At 42.2% G+C, this 19,827-nt stretch overlaps 1 protein-coding gene across 6 annotated transcripts in view; it reads right to left on the reverse strand.

Moving 5' to 3' along the window:
- Positions 1-19,827, reverse strand: part of LOC135259660 (probable phospholipid-transporting ATPase IA) — a 111,674-nt gene that overhangs the window by 53,778 nt on the left and 38,069 nt on the right. Inside the window, exons 6-16 of one of the 6 annotated variants that reach the window (XM_064344256.1) lie at positions 19,573-19,613; positions 17,664-17,737; positions 15,072-15,141; positions 14,745-14,872; positions 13,747-13,858; positions 13,397-13,555; positions 9,401-9,541; positions 8,519-8,596; positions 7,719-7,807; positions 4,017-4,058; positions 808-880 (exon numbers count right to left, since the gene is read on the reverse strand). In XM_064344256.1, coding sequence (XP_064200326.1) covers positions 808-880; positions 4,017-4,058; positions 7,719-7,807; positions 8,519-8,596; positions 9,401-9,541; positions 13,397-13,555; positions 13,747-13,858; positions 14,745-14,872; positions 15,072-15,141; positions 17,664-17,737; positions 19,573-19,613 — 1,007 coding nt within the window. Of the gene's footprint in view, positions 1-807; positions 881-4,016; positions 4,059-7,718; positions 7,808-8,518; positions 8,597-9,400; positions 9,542-13,389; positions 13,556-13,746; positions 13,859-14,744; positions 14,873-15,071; positions 15,142-17,663; positions 17,738-18,717; positions 18,792-19,572; positions 19,614-19,827 lie in introns of all 6 variants that reach the window. The other 5 variants (XM_064344258.1, XM_064344255.1, XM_064344257.1 and 2 more) reach the window with 5 other exon arrangements.

The following is a 19,827-nucleotide window of genomic DNA, read 5'->3' on the forward strand; positions in this document are numbered from 1 at the left end:
GATTGAGTGTAGAGGCCGTCCAAGAGCAATATGCAGCCAGGGCAACAGTCCAGTTTTCCTCATCCGGTCACTTATGCGATACGAACGGATTTATCAAGAACTTGTCCGCCGAAATGGACCAAACAAATAAGATGGTTTTTACATAAGACAAAGATTTTAACATGAACATTATGAATAAAACATCATATAAAGCGTTATAAGCCACTGATATAAGTGTAACACCTGGCAGACACCATTCCATTCTTCCTCTTTTTCCAGACAAATATTGATGTCATTTTAAATATCTCTGGTAACTCAATGTGACAACCTGTGGGCTGTTATTGTCATAGTCTTTTCCCCTCAAGCCATGTACTAAACATTTGATGTTGTTAGTGATCACAGTGCCTCAAAGTCATGAAAAACCACAAAGAACTACTTAAAAATGCAGGGGTCAGACACAAGTCTGACAGACACTTCACGGTTCCCTCTCAGAACGATGTCTCGCTCTTTCAGAAAAACGCAGACAGACAGAAGCAATCAAGGGGAACAAAACATGCGGTCATCTTGTTAAACTGCGGAAGAAAGTACGTTTAATACAGAAAATACGTACGTTTAATTTTGTCAACGACATGAGTTTAAGGATATCGCGCAGGGCTGATGCGACAATGTCATTTTTACTTGGAGTGGGATAGGTGGGTCCAACTACAGAGACATTCCTTGAAAATGTCTCTTTCCAGCTGAGAGTAGTGCAATTTATTCGGCTCAGGGGAATAATTCTCTGGCTCCCTTGCTCTTTTGGGCACAGAGCTCATCGGCGGTCAAACTTACGTGGCCGCTCTGAAGGTTCTCCAGCAGGCTGGTGTCGTTAAATCCCTCCTCTTCGGCCATTTGCGCAGTGTGTCTACCAGAGAGAGAAGACAGGATTGTGAAACTTTGCTCTGCATGGGGGGCAGACCGTGTATCCACAGGTCAGTGCCAACACAGGATGTGCGTAAACAGGTTTTAAGTATGAGATACAATAGAACTAGAAGAAGAATATAAAGGCGACCGTGTACTAAAGCACGCTTTCCTCAAGGCCATGTGCTTGCAGCCATATTACACAGCATTGTTAATGAATAGAACACACACACAACTTCATGAATATACCGCCCTGAAGAGAAACGTCTGTAGGAAACACACAGCAGGAAATGGGAGGGGAAATGTACACAAGAAGACTGAAGATTATTAGGTTAAATGAGACGGCTTTACATAATGGGTCTCAGATTTTGCTTAATTAATATTGTTTTTTCCCCTGCAAGCACTCATCTCCAAGAAACCAAAGCATTGCCATCCGTTTTCTTTCTATTTCTGGAATTAATCATGAATGGTGGGCAATCAGAACCAAAAAGAGACAAAAACAAGACCAGTGAGTCATCAGGGAAGCTGACATTGAATGGAATGACAGACAATATATTCCACAATATATGCATAACATTGCATATACCCAACATGGGTCTGCCAATAACTGATATAACTGTCTGATATACACACATATGCTGCAGTCCTCTTGTTCATAGATCATCTCCAGTCAGTTCAGCTCAATGGTTTCGGGAACAGACAGACACTTTTCATCTGGTTTGAGCAACATTTGCACTTAAAAGTAAAGCATCTGTTTACATTTAACAACCTAGCATTGTCTCACAAAGCACCAATAAGTTCCTGGGAGACGAGATGCACTTCTAATAAATTAATAATTGCTTTACAGACAATATTCAATTAAAAAATGTTCTAAAACTGTATCTTAGCAGAGCTTACTCAAAATAAGGACATGAAAGAAACCGTTGGCATTTTGAATTTGAAACCCCCGCTCTGGATCTAGAATCGGCACTCCACTCAAATTGAGAGGAATTGCAAGCACAACGTCTTGGCCATTTTTAAAAGAATGAACAGATTTTCTTCCTGGAGTCAGTCTTATAGGCACACCACTGCACCTGCTTGGAGGCAATCTAACCATCTGGTGTGAAACTGATGAGGGAACGATGCATGGACTGGGACTCATTTTCAGAGCAGCAGTCAATGGTAATGCATGAGATGCAGCATGGAATGGGTAGGAAGGAGGAGGAAGGGATATGAGACTGGGAATGGTTCTTCAAAGGTGGGACACCATGTGTCAGACATGTACTTTGATGTCAGAGTCGTCGCCCCAACAGCAGTTGGTGGACCCTCAGTTCTGACAAATGAGATAAGGGGTTTTCAGTCCTCCCCCCACTGGTGCCATAAATTATTTATATTTTATTTAAAAAATCCCTCAGATATTATTTTATCTTTGGTTTACATGTACAGTATAGACAACAGCCCACAAAAAATCCTTCTGTTCTGCTGACTAAACAGTCACCCCAAAACTATAGTACATTGTCACGGAGGTCTCAGCAGAATTTGAGATCCCGTAATGATCTTTTTGATTACCACTCTGAACAGGAAGCAGAACAGGAAGGAGTTTTAAAAGAAGCTGTGTCAGATAATAAATGGTTGAAAGATGACTTCCTGCACAGAAAGAGTTTATTTAATGACCAAATACAAGTTATTGGAGTTATTGAGCACTTAACAAAAAAAAAAGTAGAATAAATTGACCATAGCATTGCCATTTCGAGAGTTTCTCACGATTTGTTTAAAGGGCCTCTCATCACTGACATCTTACATCCCTGCAGACAAATTAAATAGATCGCCATCTGTTAACTGGCTCTATTGAATGTGAAAACTACAACCATTGAAGCAGAAGTATTTCTTTGATATTTTTTCCAATACTAGCTTCCAAGTCGAGCATTTTGATAACTGAAAGAGCACTTTTGTAATGTATTGCCTTGGGTGTCAATGTGGTCGTTTCTATGTCAGCATACTAAGTACTGACAGAACATTAACCTGCAGGCGAGAATTTTAAGGCAATTTTTTCACTCTGGATGGTTATCCATTTTATTTTGAATTCTTTTAGAAGGGGAGGCAGCTTGAACTGAGTTACGTGAATTCTGAAAAAAATACTGAAAAAAAAACTTTTTCCCATGTATATTTCATTCACAAAAAAAGATGTAAAATCTAGTGTACACCATCACTATCACTATATACTACCACAGTATTATCACTATACAAACCCAGGCCGAAAATTCCTCAGATTTCTTTGATCCAGCATTGCAGCCTTAAGCATAATTGTAATTATCTCTTCATAAGGACAGCAGCACATGACAGGATATACTGACTGTGCAAAATGACACTCCAAAGTGCTATTACCACCAAGTACATTTCCAAAGTTCCAAAACGGGAAACAGGAAGCATAAGTGGCAGAAGCTAGCTAAGATGGGCCCCTGTGCAAGTTTTTTTACGGGCCCCCACTCCCCCTCAGACGCATGCAAACACGTGCACACACTTCATCATTAGGTCTAGATATTTTACAGAATACAATGTGTTGGGTTGTATGAGTAAGCTATTAAGAAAGTCAGTCAAGGTAGACAGAACCATGAACAAAAATAAGCCCAGACAGTGCCTGACTACTATGCAGGATCTTTTGCCTTGCTTTAGTCCTGTGTTTACAATCAAAGTCTCCCCCGGGATGCCCCAGAAATGTCCTGAACGCATTTTTGAATAACGAATACAGGTAACGGTCCATCAATTTGGTGAAAGTGCGTAAAGACAGAGATTGGCGTAAAGATAGTTATTTTATAATATTTTCAGGGTAAAAATCCTGCATAGTATGCCTTCAATGGTCACTGAAACAAACATCACAACAAGTTAGGCTGGTACCATCAACCACCCTCATTATAGTTTTTATGGTTTTACTAAAACATGTTATTTTGTTTAAGGAGTGTCTAAAATGCAAGGATTGACAGACTTTTTTATGTAGGGCTAGCTCTCCACAAGAGGATCGTGGGCCCTCCCAGACCACAGGCCCCAGCACAGCTGCACTGTCTGCACTGCCTATATCTCCACCCTTGGACAGCAGAGCAAAATGTAGAGCAAAGCAGCAAATGTACAACTAAGCAGGAAGTGCAATACAGGGGCCATCTTACCCTTCATCCTCAAAATAACCATAATCCTCATCTGAGCGGTGACTGCAAGTGAAGGAGGAGAGTGTGGGAAGAGAAAGAGAAACAAAAGAGCCAAAGACAGATGCTGAGAAGTACAGAAAATAATGCAAGAAGAAACTACATACAGTAAATACATTCACACAACTGTACTGTATGCACTCAGCAAACTGAACATGCAACAGTGCGATTGCAGAACATGCAACTGTAACTTCCTGAGACAGACGTGGACAAGCTGTAAAGCCAAAAGGAAACATGGATAAGGAGATAATGGTCAGATGGATGGAGAATGGACAAACAGACTTGCTGTGTGTTCTCAGAAAGAGCATTGTCATACATTACATTATGTTACCATCAGTGTTAGTCCCTGGAGTGAAAAAATGTGACATCACCAAAAACACACAGACAGACCATATGCACTGAGAATAAGAGGAAACTCAAACACAACTAGAACAGACAAGGACTGACACAGGGCTGAGACAGACAGTACGCACAGTACGGATGCCAAATACAGCAGGTTAGTTGCAGTGTACTTAGCTGGAGCTTAAGCCTCAGGTTTAAACCTCTAGGCCACAGAACTGCATACAACTGGAACGACTATCTAAAGATGTGGAATAAGGATTAGCTATTCCAGTTGACATGCAGTTCAGTGGTCTAGCTATTTAAACATGCGGTTTGAACTCCAGCCAAGCACACTGCAATTGACCTGGTGAGAACTGTAACAATAAGCAAACTCACACAGAACAGAGACACAAGCAATACATGTACAAACACACACACAACACCATATGAACACTACGATAAAAGTCAATGATGCTCTTACAGATTCGTAAACATTAATGTAATGTATTACATCACTCAAACAGGAATTTTTTATTATGTGCATGCAAAACTGCTGTGGTTGATTCGTGTAAAAAAAAAAAAAAAAAGATTTTGTAATGTCCACACACTAGCCCAATAGCTAAGATGCAGAGTCAAAAGTGTATTAAAACTAGAAAAAACATGAGACTTGCATACCTGTTATAGTACTCCAAAATATATAAAGCTTTAATAGAACACAGCTAACGTTTCGGCGAGCAAGCCATCATCAGAAGAGTACTGTGCGGTGCTGTATTAGTGCTTTATTTATTTATTTTTTTTGGAGCACTATACCAAGCGTGCCAGTCTCACTTAGTTCACGTGAAAAAAAGAAACATCCATTTCTGTCGCCCCGTCCCTTCATTCCTGTGCCTCCCCCACCTCTCAGGGGACACTAAGCGATGGTTGCAGGTGTGCTACTGGAAAAGGAGGGCACAGGAATGAGATGAAACAAATACCCTAAACATTTCTGGCTGTGTAAGTGCTTTCCTACAGTTATGTGCTTCCATGGGAAAGGGGTTGGGGTTGGTAGGAGCAGCTGCACGTTTACACACGTCAGAGCATTAAAAGGAAATGGTGGAACCAAAAATGAGGCTCATTCGAATAGATTGTTTTATCTGTCCTTGCTTCCTTTCCTAGTATGGAAGGCCAAATGGGTAACAAATAAGTGAAATTAAAAAATTGTTCATGAAAAATGAACAAACAGAGAGATTAAAATCTATATTAGTCCTCAATAATGTATCTATTGTATAGGGAAAATTTGGGGATTCATTTAGGAAAATTAATTTAAAACGATGAAATCAACAAACAGTAATCAAAGGCACTGTTCAGCACCCTATGTTTTCTGCAGAATTAAATTGGGAAGAAACATTCATAAAAAATTCTGTTCTATTAATATGTACTTACGGTGGCCTATGTAAATTTCTCAGGGAGCAACACAGTGGAATATGAATTAGGAGTATAAATAAAGCACGTAAAAACAGCACATGGTAAAACAGGCAACTGAAAGTGCTGAAAAAGGGACCCAAACACAGACACATCAAAGCAGAGAACCAAATTCAGACACTTTAAACCAGGGATCCAAAAAATAGACACTTTAAAGCAGGGAACTAAACACAGGTATGTTGGGAAGCGTCTTCTTTTCTGTACCAGCATCCAAGCCTCCATTGGCCATGTCTTCTTCCAAGAGGAGAGACGTCCCATCAAGTCAAATTAATGTCTTAACTCAAGAGATGATTTCATTAATTACATTGCCAGTTAATTATCCATGCATCAGGTTGTTGGGGGGGGGGGGCTTATGAAAAAGTCCCCTCCTGCAGTTTGTCACATTGAGGTCTGGGGCACATGCGTAGTGTTATGTGCCCCAGCAAAATTTCAAGATCTGCTGGTTTCTGAGCTGCGCATTGCTATGACACAATGGGTGCGATGTTCGCTACCAATCGTTCGGAAAGGCCAAGGTCAAAGACTACAAAGGGGGCCAGTTTGAGGAACTATGCTCAACTGGCAGACAGGATGTTGGGAAAGTTGTACATATTGTACGAAGCGTTTACAATTGATTCAATTGTATCCAGTCTCCCCTTAGCATGCATGGCTCCCTGAACGCATTACGGCTTGTTTTAGTCCCTTTCTGTTCCTCATTTGTTCTCCATATCCATTAAATCTGCTATATTCAGCCGTCTAAACCCAGCATGGGAAAAACAAATCTAGGGCAACTGAGCTCTACGTTTACCGAACTGCAGCTGATGAAACTGTATTTTTTAGTCGGCACACTGCACCGCGCGGCATTCAAGCATCATTACCTCCGGCCTTTACTTCATCTTGTAAGAACTGGATGAAAGGCGCTGGCAACAAACCAAAAGTTCAGTTCCAGATACTTTTCCTCCCACGAACGTCGGAAACGTCACGCCCTCAGACTTCACGAGCGGCGCCTGGAGGCTCACTGATGAAAGGCAGCAACCGCCATCTTCATATTTACAAGCGCTGCGCGCGACCCCAATTTTTAGGTAAAAGAAAATCTTTCATATTTCAGAATATTTTCCTCATCAATAACAGACATCAGCATCTGCCTCAGAGGTGAGCGCGGGGCCAGTGCTGAGACAAAATGAATCCTGAATTGCAGATGATGTGCAGAGCCACTGATCTTGATGGCATGTGGACCGAATGCTATAATCGGCTCCGGGAATTAGACAAACCATACAGATCAAGTATAGATCAGCCAATCTGCTTTGCACCTGTGTAGCATTGATCCAAAGGAAATAATACCCACAACCTGAGCTCTCAAACGACAAATGTGCATCAACTGGTACAGTATACAACTTCTATGTACAATAGGAACCAATACACCTTCTCTACAACCACTGATACATATAACTACGTACACCGCAACCCCACACGCTGGCATACACTCCCTTGTCCCTCTCTAAATCTCAGAATAAGGGCTTGCAATCAAAGCAACACACTCCAAGTCCGATGATACATTAACAATGAAATGGTCTCCAAAAATAACAAACGTGAGAACAACACACCAGATCAAAACGACAAAGATGGTAATGGTGAGAGAAACTTTATTTGAGATCCCAAAGTACTCCATCCATACAGAAGCCCCCTGTTATTTATAGCTGAGCGCTAGAGGAGCAGACAAGCAGAGACAGCAAGGGAGGAGAGCTTCAGATGCAGATTTCTGCCACTAATGAGGTCAATGCGTGTGTGTGTGTATGCGTGCATGTTTTCGTTTGTGTGTGTGTGTGTGTGTGTGACAGAGAGTGTGTGGCTGTGTGTGCGCGAGTGCATGCGTGAGCAGGGGGTTGGATAAATAAAAAGCATTCTCACCCATAGGCTATGCCCGCGACGGTGCACTTCTTAAACTGCATCACGTTGCAGGTCAAGGTCCCCGTTTTGTCTGAGAAGATGTACTTCACCTGAAAGGAAGCAAGACAAAGACAAAGCAACCAGAAAAATAAGTCGCTATACTGAGGATAGTAAAATACAGGAGGCCCCGGATTAGACTGCATGGATTAGTGATGAGTTCTGCCTTAACTTAAGGGCACAAAAAATAATGCTAGTATGAGTGTCTGATTGGTTGTTTGAGGGTGAAAAACATGAACTAAAATGTATAAATACTTTCTGACTCTGCTCAGAAAATACAAGCCAGCATGCATGCATTGCCTACTGGCTGTCCACAGCTGTCGATCAAACAGTATTTAGCAAATTGGTAATGTAGCAGTCAAGTGCACTAAGCTGTAGGACACCTGACATTTTTAATTGTATATTGCACATATTGGAAAACAGTAATAAACCCAATGTGACTTTGTTGTACATGCTCTTCCCTGGACTAGCTGGAAGGAGAAGGAGGAAACTGAGTGATGCACCAAGGTGTAGCACTGATTAACTTCCCTCTTATTGCATGAACACAGATCTCTGCTTCCTGGATGTAGATTTTGGCACCCATGTGGAAACCACAAAGCAAGGATTTCATTAATCAGAGGTAAATGACTTTAGACTTCATATTCTGACTGCTTATATTCAGATTTGTCTGTTGCATCTCTCAGTCAGAAATAAAAGGCATATATTTTTTGCGCATAGCAAGTTGGTCAGATTATAGAAAGAAAAAAGCAGACTAGCTCTAGTACCTGTCCCAGCTCTTCATTGAGGTTAGAGGTCCGAGCCATTGCAGGTGTATTGGTGACTTCATAGTGCATGTCCGGGTCCTAGACACATAAAGACATATAGAAGACACTGGCATTTAACACACACTAGTGAAGAATACCTCTGCATTAAACACAAATACACACTCACAGATATGTTGTACCCCTGAGCAAGTACTTTACCTAAATGGTTTCAGTATATATACAGTTATATAAACGGATACTAAGTAAAACAAAATTGTGCAAGACACTCTAGATAAGAATCTGCTAAATTCCAGTAATGTAAAGTGGGCTATATGTAGATTCTAGTGATGGAAATGGCAATGCTAGTGTGGTGTTATAACAGTGTTTCCAAACCCTGCTTCTGGATATGTACCATCCTGGTTTTCTCTCCAACCCAAACAAAGCACACCTTATTCAACAGCTCTGATAGAGATCTCATTGTGCTGTTAATAATTCGAATCGGGTGTACAAATTAGGGTTGAAATGAAAATCACCAGGATCTCCAGGAAAAGCATTGGGAGCCATTGTGTTATAGCAATGGGATTAAACTAGTAACCATATGGTTACAGGTCTGATCCTCAGAGTAGCCAGCAAGTGTTTAGTCCCCTTCTTAACAAAATATACTATATATGTTTTCTATCGACCCAGTCTCTCCATTCTGATGTAGCCTTGTCCACACAAAATTAAAATTATCTCATTATTTTCAATTGGCTTACTTAGTTTCAGTCCTGTACCACTTGTTGAATTTTGTGACAAGAGGTTGAACAATTATAACCTCACCTACACTAGCCACAGATGGTCACTGTGAGCACGAAAGACAGGGAGAAAAGAGACCATATGGAGTCAGCATTCCCGTTCGCTCACCCAGTTGATGAAGAAGGCCTGGATGAACTTGATGACCTCCAAGGTGACCAGCAGGCTGATGGGAATCAGGTTGTTGAAGAGGATGATGAAGGTCAGAAAGTTGAGTCCAAAGTTGGCAGCGCCACCATCTGCAATTTTGTGGTGGGATGGTGGAGGGGAGGGGGTAGGGTTATGGTTAGAAAGTTGAGAGTGAGTGCATGGGGTCAAAGTACAGCTCCACTCCGGAAAAGCAGGAGACTGCAGCAGGTCTGGCTGACATGCAGCGCCTTCAATTTGAGAACATCCCATAGACAACAAGGGCTGCCTCAACTCCCATCTCACTCAAACTCTGTATTGTATTTTTTCCACTCGATCACCGTTTTTTAAAATCATCCCACATAACGAATGGGGTGAGGTCAGAGGAAGAGCGCTGTGGACACTGCAGTGGTTTCCTTGGCGACCAGCATGAGTAAGGCCATGATTGGATCATTTTCAACGTTATTGAAACATGTCCTTGCATTATTTGGAGTTTTCTGAGCACTGGTAGCATTGATGAATGGTAAATCATCACTTCATCTGCCTGTCCCACAGCTCACACAACATCTGCTCCCTCCCCTTTTGTATTAGATTCCAATCCTTATCACTGCCCCAACAGTACAGTCCCATCTGATGGACTGGGACAGAGTTCCCTGGTAGGTTCTCACAAACCACCATTCAAACAGGCATCCTGCAGACAATCTACAAAAACTGACAATCACAACAGCAGCAGAGAGAACATGTGTGGATAGGACATCCATGCAACACGTTTGGCTTTCTGAAGGTTGAAGGCCCCCAGCCAGAAGCCTCAAAAAAATCTTTCCCAACCCAAGATATAAACCAATAACAAACACCTCAGACAGTCTGGAGAGCGGAAAAGGATGGACAGACGAACACTAAGCTGTCTGTGTGTTAGGGGCAGCAGAAGCAGGGCCAGGAAGGGTAGCAGTGGGAAGGAAGATCATTAGCATTGGATTTGTCAGGACAAAGGCAGGAGGATTCATCCAAAGTACTGTCCCCAACAGTACAGCACCAGGGATTTTCTTTATGTTTTAACCAACAGACAGCAGTAGTACTGACCTGTAGTTATGTGAGTTTGAGGTCTGACCAGAAAATGTTGGACTGGATTCAAAGTGGGGACAAGGCGCAGAAAGATCGATTTTTAAAATTATCATTCATAACTTTTCATTATATATAAATTATAGGCACAACCTCTGTCTGGACACACTTAACTTTCTTATTACTGTCTTTGTGATTAATTTTACCTGCCATTATGTTCCCAGTCTATGGTGCTTTTCTTCAGTGTACAGTGTACAGTGAATGTACAATCTCGACGATTTGTCATGTAAATTCAAAGTCACAAAGTGAGTAATTCACTCATACGAGTGAGAGATTATGCATTCTGCTTTCCCTTTTCAAGTGATACTCAACTGATAAATTCCAAATTTGAAATTATTTGGCTATTAACATTAATGAACAGAGAGTGTATGTGTGTGTGTATGTGCATGTGGGTGTGTGTGCGCTTGCACGTGCTGGTGATGAGAGCAGAGGATGAGTGCATGAATGGGGTAATTGCGCCTGTTGAATATGGAGTGAAGCCTTTTAACTAGGTTTTCTAAATATGTGGAGGTTTGGGCTCTTGGTTTACTCGTAGTCAATGTGTCAATGTGTGGATGGACTGGATGTGCAACTAGGCTTGCAGGCACACGCACAGTTGGGAGGGCCTTCTTTTTGTGCTCGGTCATGCATGCACTGAGACACGCCCTAGAATACCATGTTGTTATTTTCCTTTTGGTATTTTCTAATGGTAACTTTGTAACCTGTATTACTGTTGTTATTATTTTTAATTTATGTCAGTGCCTCTTGGATTGTGTATGCATTTGATTTGCTTATCTCAAAATAATGGTGTCTTATAAGCTCCTGTGAGCTGGGAATTTTTATGACTCATGACATTGAATGAAAAATAAAAACCAATCAATCAAATTAATTGATTTCTTGCCTTGAATAATGTTAATACTGAATAAACTGGTTACAATTAAGTTTTTCCACAGAGAATGCATTTGTGGATTCATTCCTGGAATTAGCCTTTTGCCCAAACAATCAACTGATAATTTGGAGAAAGAGTTTTGGAAATCATGGAAAATAGGATTAACTTTTTGAAAAACTACATGCATGAACACAAGTACCTTCAATATGAGTTAATATTCAATTTAACAACAAAGAATTGATTCATCATTTTTCAGTTGTGCATGGCTTTTGATTCGCAGCACTGATCTCAAAACGGAGGCCTGCTTTATGATTCTACTGTAACTTTTCTCCTTGTGGATGCCATAGCCAACACCGTCAATTTAGCCTCAAACCAGGGCACTCAGCAAAATGTGCTGCTTCCGAAGAGCAGTGGGCAGCAAGACATAAAACAAGCCCAAAGCCGTGTGACACAAAACAACACTCTACCCCAGACCCATTCTGAAGAGCGAGTAAAGCTTTTAGTGATGTGTTAAACACCCTACAGAAAAGATACTCTTTGTTGTGCCCACCCCACAATCTATTTTACTGCAAATAAAAAGCTAAGGGTCGACGCAGACTAGCGGTTTGCCTCGACCTGGCTTTTAATCATTGCGGAGGGTCATTTATTTTTAGCTCCTGTGACCGCTGTTGTCTTAGACTGCTTTATGCATCAATTTTCGATGTAATTTATTTTTAAAGAAAGCATGCATATTTAATGTTTTCTTTCCTTATTATCTTAAACTGGCAGCTTTCCTTTGCGGAGGAATAAAACTTTAAAAGCAGGCAGGTGAGACATTTTGAAAATGCCTGTTCTCCCTGCAGGCGCGCATTGCTTTTGCACAAGGGGGGGGGGAAACAAGCCTCTTGTCGGCTTACGAACCTCACCCTTGCCTCTGAGGTTTGCCAAGAGGAGTAGGCAGTAAGATTCATTTAACTGGAAGACAAAGTGTGTGAAGAGATTAACGCGCCCGTTAAGTGAGAGAGGGAAGAGAAAAGGAATGCTGTCTGGACGAGGCACTAATCTGAAACGAAAAGAAAAAAAGTGGCGGTCCCACTAGGGGGCGAGAGCGACCCTTAGCACCTGCCCTCAGGATGGGGGGTAACCAGCTATCTAGGTACGGTTACGCTTAGCAACGCAGAGCTGGGGTTAGGGAGTTAGTGAAGAGAGGGGCTCAGTCACTGATAGCTGAGGATATAAAATGGTTGTTACCTGGAGCTGTTCAAGGAAAAGTAACACACACCCACACAGGAAACAAGAAGATACAACAGAACGTTAGAAAAATGGAAGACACACCAGCACTGAGATACTGAACCTTTTCATTCATTGGACTGCCACTGGTATCAGCATTTCGACAGGGGAATTTACTGTCCATCTACATCATCCTTATTATATTTATGAATTTAAATTTAAGTTTAATTTTAGAATTTATGATGTCCTGATACGCTTAGATACGTGACAATTTTTCATTTTGCAGAAGCAAATACAATAAAAAAGATGAACTGACAAAAAGTTGAGAGAAATGAAGAACAAATAAATATTAAACAGACAGCCCAAGTGAAAAATAGTATGCTATTTAAATCAAAATAAGTTTATTAAATATATAATTTAGGTGTACGAAAATGTTTCAAGTGAAGTAGCTTTTGTACTTAATTTACTACGGTAAAACTATACTTTGGTTTGTACTTTAGTGCATTTCAAATAAGTATACTAAATAAAAAATTAAGTACAACATATCAGAAGGACATGGCATGGTGGTGCAGTGGGTAACACGGTTGCCTAACAGCAAGAAGGTCCCCAGCTGATGCATGCTGGGATAGGCTCTGCACGTACAGTTATTACATGATTAGTACATATGTATTAAAAGTATAATTAGTACATTTAAAAAATAATTCTTCATATATCAATTTTTGTGCTTGGGAGGGATAGGGTTAGAGGGTGGAGTGGGGGCAGAGGGCGTTGATCTTACAATTGAGGTCCATGTACCAGGCGGCATCGCCGTGGTGGACTTTCCAGATGGTCTGGCCGATGGAACACACCATGGAAATGGCTAGCAGGCAGCCGAACAGGGCCAGAATCTGGTAGTTGGTAATTTGCTCCACGTTGGACAACTTCAGGGGTGGTCTTGTAGAATTCTGGGATAGGCACATTTGCGAGGGAGTGGAAGATGAAGAATGGATGAAATTGAAGGAGCCATCATTTTTTAAATGTCTGTAACAGACATGGTTTTGCTTTGGTTTCAGGGACACATGATTCGGGCGTGGTGGTGTGATGCTGTGTTTTGGGGCACATACCTGGTACAGCGCCTGCAGAGCGTGTATCATACCTGCATTAACTTGGTGTCGTGCCCAGTGTAGACCACAATGCCGTGGACCCACTGTGTGTTCCGGAGCTGAGCTCCTCTCAGCAGAATCTGGTCTGGACCCAAAGGCACAGTGCTGGAACATAAGGATCACAGATTGACATTGGAAGACCTCTACCATGCACCCTGCATACTACCATGCACCCTGCTCCTGCCAAAAGCCTAAAGCTAAGCAAGTGTGGGCCTGACTAGCGCTTGGATGGGAGACCTCCTGGGAAAGCTAAGTCACTGCTAGAAGTGGTGTTGTTGGGACAGCTGGGAGGGGGGGGGGGGCGCAATAAGCGCCCCAGTGCAGTGATGGGGACACTGCATTATAGAAGATGCCGCCTGCATCGATGCAATGAATAGGGAGTTTCCTGGTATCCTGGCTAAATTCCCAACGAGGCTCTCTCAACCCACCACCTAACCAGCCCCGATTTAATTGGCTAAAAATTGTGTTCTCTCCCCCTCCACCTCCACCAGCTGATGTGTGGTGTGTGTTCAGGCACAAAGATGTCTGCCTTGCATCACCCATGTAGGTGCTACACACTGTCGGTGGGTGAGGAGAGTTCCTACTCATCATTGTAAAGCACTTTGAGTGTGTGGAAAAGTGCTTTACATATGTACTTTTTTATTCATTCAGTAAAGGTTAGGTACGATCAATGTAAAATTGGCCATCACTATTGACCCAATTACGAGCTTCAGTAAAGTATGTCCGTGGCAAGGGCTAAAAAGATAATATACCTCAATTAGGCTTAAGAATGATATGAACATCACAGTAGAGAATAATCTCAAGGGTTTATGATGTAATTAATACAAACAGCATAACTCAAGGCTTAAAGTGACAGTTGACTTTTTGTGATTTTCAATATTATTTTAAGACGAAGTACTTAAACCCTGGCTTGAGTACAGGAGAACACTTAAGCAAGGTGGAGGACTGACCAGAGTTGCCAGACCAGAGGACTGCTCGTGTGGCTTTTTACCTGAGGCCCTCCAGGCGGATGTTCCCCACAAAGTCATAGAGGTGGCGGTTGGGGTTCTCACACTCCATGCGCCCTGCTAGCCTCGACAGGCGGTCGACATCGCGCTCCTCCGCGGTCACCTGCAGGCCCTGAGAGAGACACGGGGCACAGAGGTGAGGGGGGTGTTAGGAACACTGATGACGCTTCAAATATCATATTTTCCCTGAAAATTTTTTTTTCATGTACTTAAAGTGTCCAAGTGTCCTTATGGATTCATTAATTCATTCACACTTCGAACACCAGTTAGGTGCACAGTGAAGGAAAGGGGGAGGGATTAAAAAGACCCACCTGGCGAATCTTCAGATTGGTCTCTCCATCCAGATTTGAAGTTTCGATGTAGCACATGGCTTGTGGCTCGCTGGTTTGGAATGAAAATGAATGAGTGCAACTGGAAGAAAGGCGCGGACCATGACACACACAGAAACAGAGGTGCACACGCCACTGATGCATCATAAAACATCTGGCAGTGACATGACCACTTTTGTATCATGTCGTTCAAAACTGTTCCTTATTAGCTTTAACTTTATTATTTCTGCTCACTGACCAAAATGAGAGAAATGATAAGCTTCGATAGTGCACTGTACACTGCAGTACAATGTTTTTGTGCTTCATAATCGTATTCAATCCATTTAATCCAGCTGATGTTTGAGGTGACTGAAATCATGAAAGGACAATGAAAGACAGAGATAAGTTCATGGCACTCTGATGTTGAGGTCTTCTGGCTCTGAGCCATCAGATTTAGTGCTGCATATAATGTAATAAAACTGCAGTCTTTTAATAGAAAATAATTTTTCCCATCTAGATTTGTCTCAGTGTTTCAGCCAATCAAAAACCTGCATTGCATTGATCAGCAGGCCATCTTCTGTTGTAAATAGAGGAATATCTTTGATTGTCCTTAAAGGGGAGCACCATCACAAAGAAAGGCAGGGAAGTGGCAGGGTGTTAGCGGGACAGGCAAATAAGCTGCATGCAGAGAATCGGGAGTTTGAAACAGCCTTAATTTGAGAGAAGCAACCCAACTGGGCACTGCAAATTGATTTGCTGGCTTTGTGTGGACTAAAAACAGCAAGAAAGTATAAAAGTGTGACCTCTTTAATCTCTTTGTTAGATTGAGTGTACCGTACTGTCTTAGAAATTAGTCTTAAATTGGGTGTCCTGGAGTGTACAACCTGGCTTCAGGCAATCTGAATGGAATGAAAGCATTTTCAAGAAATAGCATACGCCCATTCAAATAATGTACAGACCATTGAGTAAGTCCAGGCCTTGCAATTACAAAACTAAGAAAGGCCTTTTTTTCCAAGCTGAGATAACTTTAGATTCAGATGAGCAACCAGATTATTTTTGCCATGGCAACGTTAGGAGCCGCACGTGCCCGCGTGCCTTCATGCAACCGACACATCAGTCTACGGCCAGACAAGGCTGCAGCCATGCAGGCTTTAGCATGCGCGAAACATAGGCTAACACCCAAACAGTGGGTCCCTTCTACTGTGCCTTATAGGGCTATGGTCTCAGACCAAATCAGCTGTGTCCTTAAATCAGGGACAGGTGAACTCAGAATGAGTTAAATTTTTACTCAATTAGTCAGAGCAAACAGCATTGACTGGGAATGGACCTGCCACCTCTGTTTGGCAGATGTACGCCATTTTGATCTGATGGAAAGTTTGGCTAATAAATCTTTTTGTTTTTCTTTAGTTGCCAGAACATCCAGGTTTGGTAAACAGGAAAATAAATAATGAAGAAGGTGATGCAGCCTCTTTGAGGGAGCAGACATTTGTGTGTTCGGTAAATACAGAGTCATCATACGGTGAGGTTGTTATAAAACCTTCATGACCCCCGCCACAATAGGATTACATAACCATCCCGCGATGCAAGGTGCCCCATTAATCTTTTAGGATGCTATTTTCAGAGGGCCCACTGGTCACTCAGCTTTCCTCTCTTATTTTTAATGGGATGATCTGGCTGGTTTTAATTTAGCGTCAAAATGGACGGAATAGAGAACAAGGCTGCAGTTCATGCTGAGTGGAAGGGCAGAGGAACAGCGCAGTGGGTCAGGATTGGACTGAACTTGTAATAAAAATGTTGCTGGTTCGAAGTCCTGGTGAGGGCACTGCTGTTTTACTGCTGCTCACTGGTGCTCTTTCTTTTTAATGGTGTCCCAAACAGTTGATTTTGGCCTATGTCTCTGACAGTTTATTTCTGATTTATCAGCTTCATAATGGCTTCAACGGCACAACTCTGGTCCTAATGCTGACAAATGTCAATAACAGACTCCAAAGGCAATCGAAAGCTTAAAATCAAGAATAGACACTGAAAGTACTCTTAAATTTGCAGTAAAGAAGCAATTGAACACACCTGACTAATTAGAATTACCTGTGAAGGCATTTGCCCCAAACAATATGGTGCCCTGAACTGGGAAGGCTATGTACAAAAAGTTCTGTTATTTCTACATGGTGAAAACAAAATGAATTAAAATACCCTTTAATAAAAGCTGAGAATCAGCACTTTGATCTGCAATTGTGGAGTACAGAGCCAAATCAAGAAAAAATATGTCTTTGTCTCCAACATTATGGAGCTCACTATACATACACACAAAGTATATGCAATTTGTGTCATACTTATGCTGAATAATTTTATTGTACACACTTAAACAGCGGTAATTAAACAGCGGTAAAACCAGTAATTGAACAGCTGTTTTTTTTTCTTCATTTTGCATAATCCAATGCCCACCGTAAGTTGTATGAAAGATAAAAAAAGGAGAGGAAAATAATTGTAATTATTTTGAATGACTACCTGCTACCCCATTTTCTAAGCAGTGGACCCACTGTTACACGACCAGCACATCCACCCCGCCCCTTTGCCATGCCTAACATGGTTCCTGACCTGGAGGACAGAATGACGAGGTCGGCCGGGAGGTGGTCCCCGTTGCTGGCTCTGACTATCTCTCCGACGGCCACCTTATTTAAACCCACGGTGTATCAGCAGAGCACATGGGAGGGGAGGAGCAGTGTATGATGGGAAGAATGAAAGAGGAAGAGGGGCAGAGAAAGAGGCATGTACAAGTGAGCAACTTGGAGAGAAAGAGAGACAGTGCAGCAACTGATTCTGATTACTGAGGAAAGAAAAAGGGTAGAACAGAATAAACTTCATTGTGGTCCAGTTATGATTTTTTTCCTTTTTTCTAAAGCCATTCAAGTCAGGTCAAGATGGCCTGAGGGCACACGGGTTCGGCGCGGAACCACAGGCTGAGATTTAAAAAAAAACTTTTTCAACAAGACAGTGCTGCGCGCGTGCGTGAGCAGCGCTGACTCATGCGGGCCTAAAGACGGAGTTCCGACTCACTGGGGTTCCCTTAAAGCAAGCCGCTTTTCAGCGGTTTAGACCGCGAGGCCCCGGAGAGCACTCGGCTCGCTAACGAGAACGCGCTAGAAGATGCGCTGTGTCACTCGTCCGCTGCGCGAGCGCCCTGCCATCCCTCTGGAAAAGGTGTGCCGTATGAAAATGCACGCCGCCACATTTTGTTTTGTTTGCTACAATCAGACCTGATTTTCGAATGGATTTTGAAAAAAGAGAAAATGAGAGGCACAGATCAGCCTACTCTGAAATCCTGTGATGAGTGCACTTTCCGTAAGACGCGACGGAGCAAGCAAGGCAAAAAAAGAAAACACAAAGTGTCCTGTTTCTAGAAATGCAGGACTTTAATGTCCTTCCAATGTCTGTGAGTGTTCGAGTGTGTCTGTGTGCATGTGTGTGTGTGTGTGTATGTGTGTTTGCGCACACACACGCTTGTGGGCATGTTTGTGCAGATGCGCACAACTATTCATTAAGATTTTTCTCTAAATTTCTTTCTTTTTTTGCCTTTCTATAACCGTCACCTCCATGGCAGGCCTCAGTGGAAGAACAGAAAGATTCCCTCATCCCTAGTTTTCTTCACTACCTGGACGACAGGATGATTGTGTCTGCAGGCACGTACTCCCTGCCATTTACTCTAATTATGTCCCCCACTTCTACCTGCAAGAAACAGACTGGTTATGTTGCGTCTGGAGACAATGACAGTACTTTTCACACCTCCACTGACAGGGGGGCCAACATGGGGGTCCAACAGGGTTTAGACTAGATATAGCACCACATTCACATAAATGGAACCAAGCAACATGTAGTACAGATAATTTAAGGGCTAAAAGCGGTACTTTCAGCCCTAATCCAGCAACCACTGATTACAACGTGCATCAGGCACTACTTTATGTACACCCACCAACTACCAGTTACAAGCCTTATTCTGAACAAATCCGTGAGCATATCTGTGATACTGTCTGTGGTACTCTGCTGAAGGCTTCAGACTCCAGGCTTTAAACCTAGTCTCAGGCATTTTATACAGTAGCTGAACTGAATGTAGATCCTCCTGGGCCATATAATGCAGCAGAACATAAGTATGCGAGGGGCTTAAACCAGGACAGTGATGTTAAACATCTCCACACACCCACACCACTGGCCATATTGACAAGGACACATTGTGGGGGAAAAAATGTAATTACAGACAGGAACAAGTCACTCCTGGAAATCCTTCTTCTATTAATATGCACAGACTGGAGGGGAGCATTGTGGTTAAGAAAAAAAGTATTCTGCATCTGTTCTCTAACATTAGCCCAGCCTAATGCTATTAATAATGCATAGGTCACTTCCTGAGTTCAGAAGGGCTCAGGATAACAAAATGCATACAGCTATGAGCTTGAATATCCTATCTGCCTATCTACTGTACCCTGACCACAAGCGATAGGTCAGAGTGGCATACCTTCTCCCAGTGGACAATCTTCCAAGATCCATTTCTCAGCACTACAAAAAGGAAGGAGAGAAAAGTAAACTCAATAATTATTATTCTTCACAAAATGCCACCAGAAGCTATTTGACATAGCTGTCACCGTAATATAGCGCATGTTACAGGAAATAAAAAACACGGGCACTCCATGTCAGCCATAATCCACCATTTACACTTAAAGCAACAATAAATCGCTAATGAAAACGTTATATAAGCTTTATGAAAGATTTA

Source organism: Anguilla rostrata, chromosome 7 (assembly GCF_018555375.3).
Source record: "Anguilla rostrata isolate EN2019 chromosome 7, ASM1855537v3, whole genome shotgun sequence".
In the NCBI taxonomy this organism is placed as follows: domain Eukaryota; kingdom Metazoa; phylum Chordata; class Actinopteri; order Anguilliformes; family Anguillidae; genus Anguilla; species Anguilla rostrata.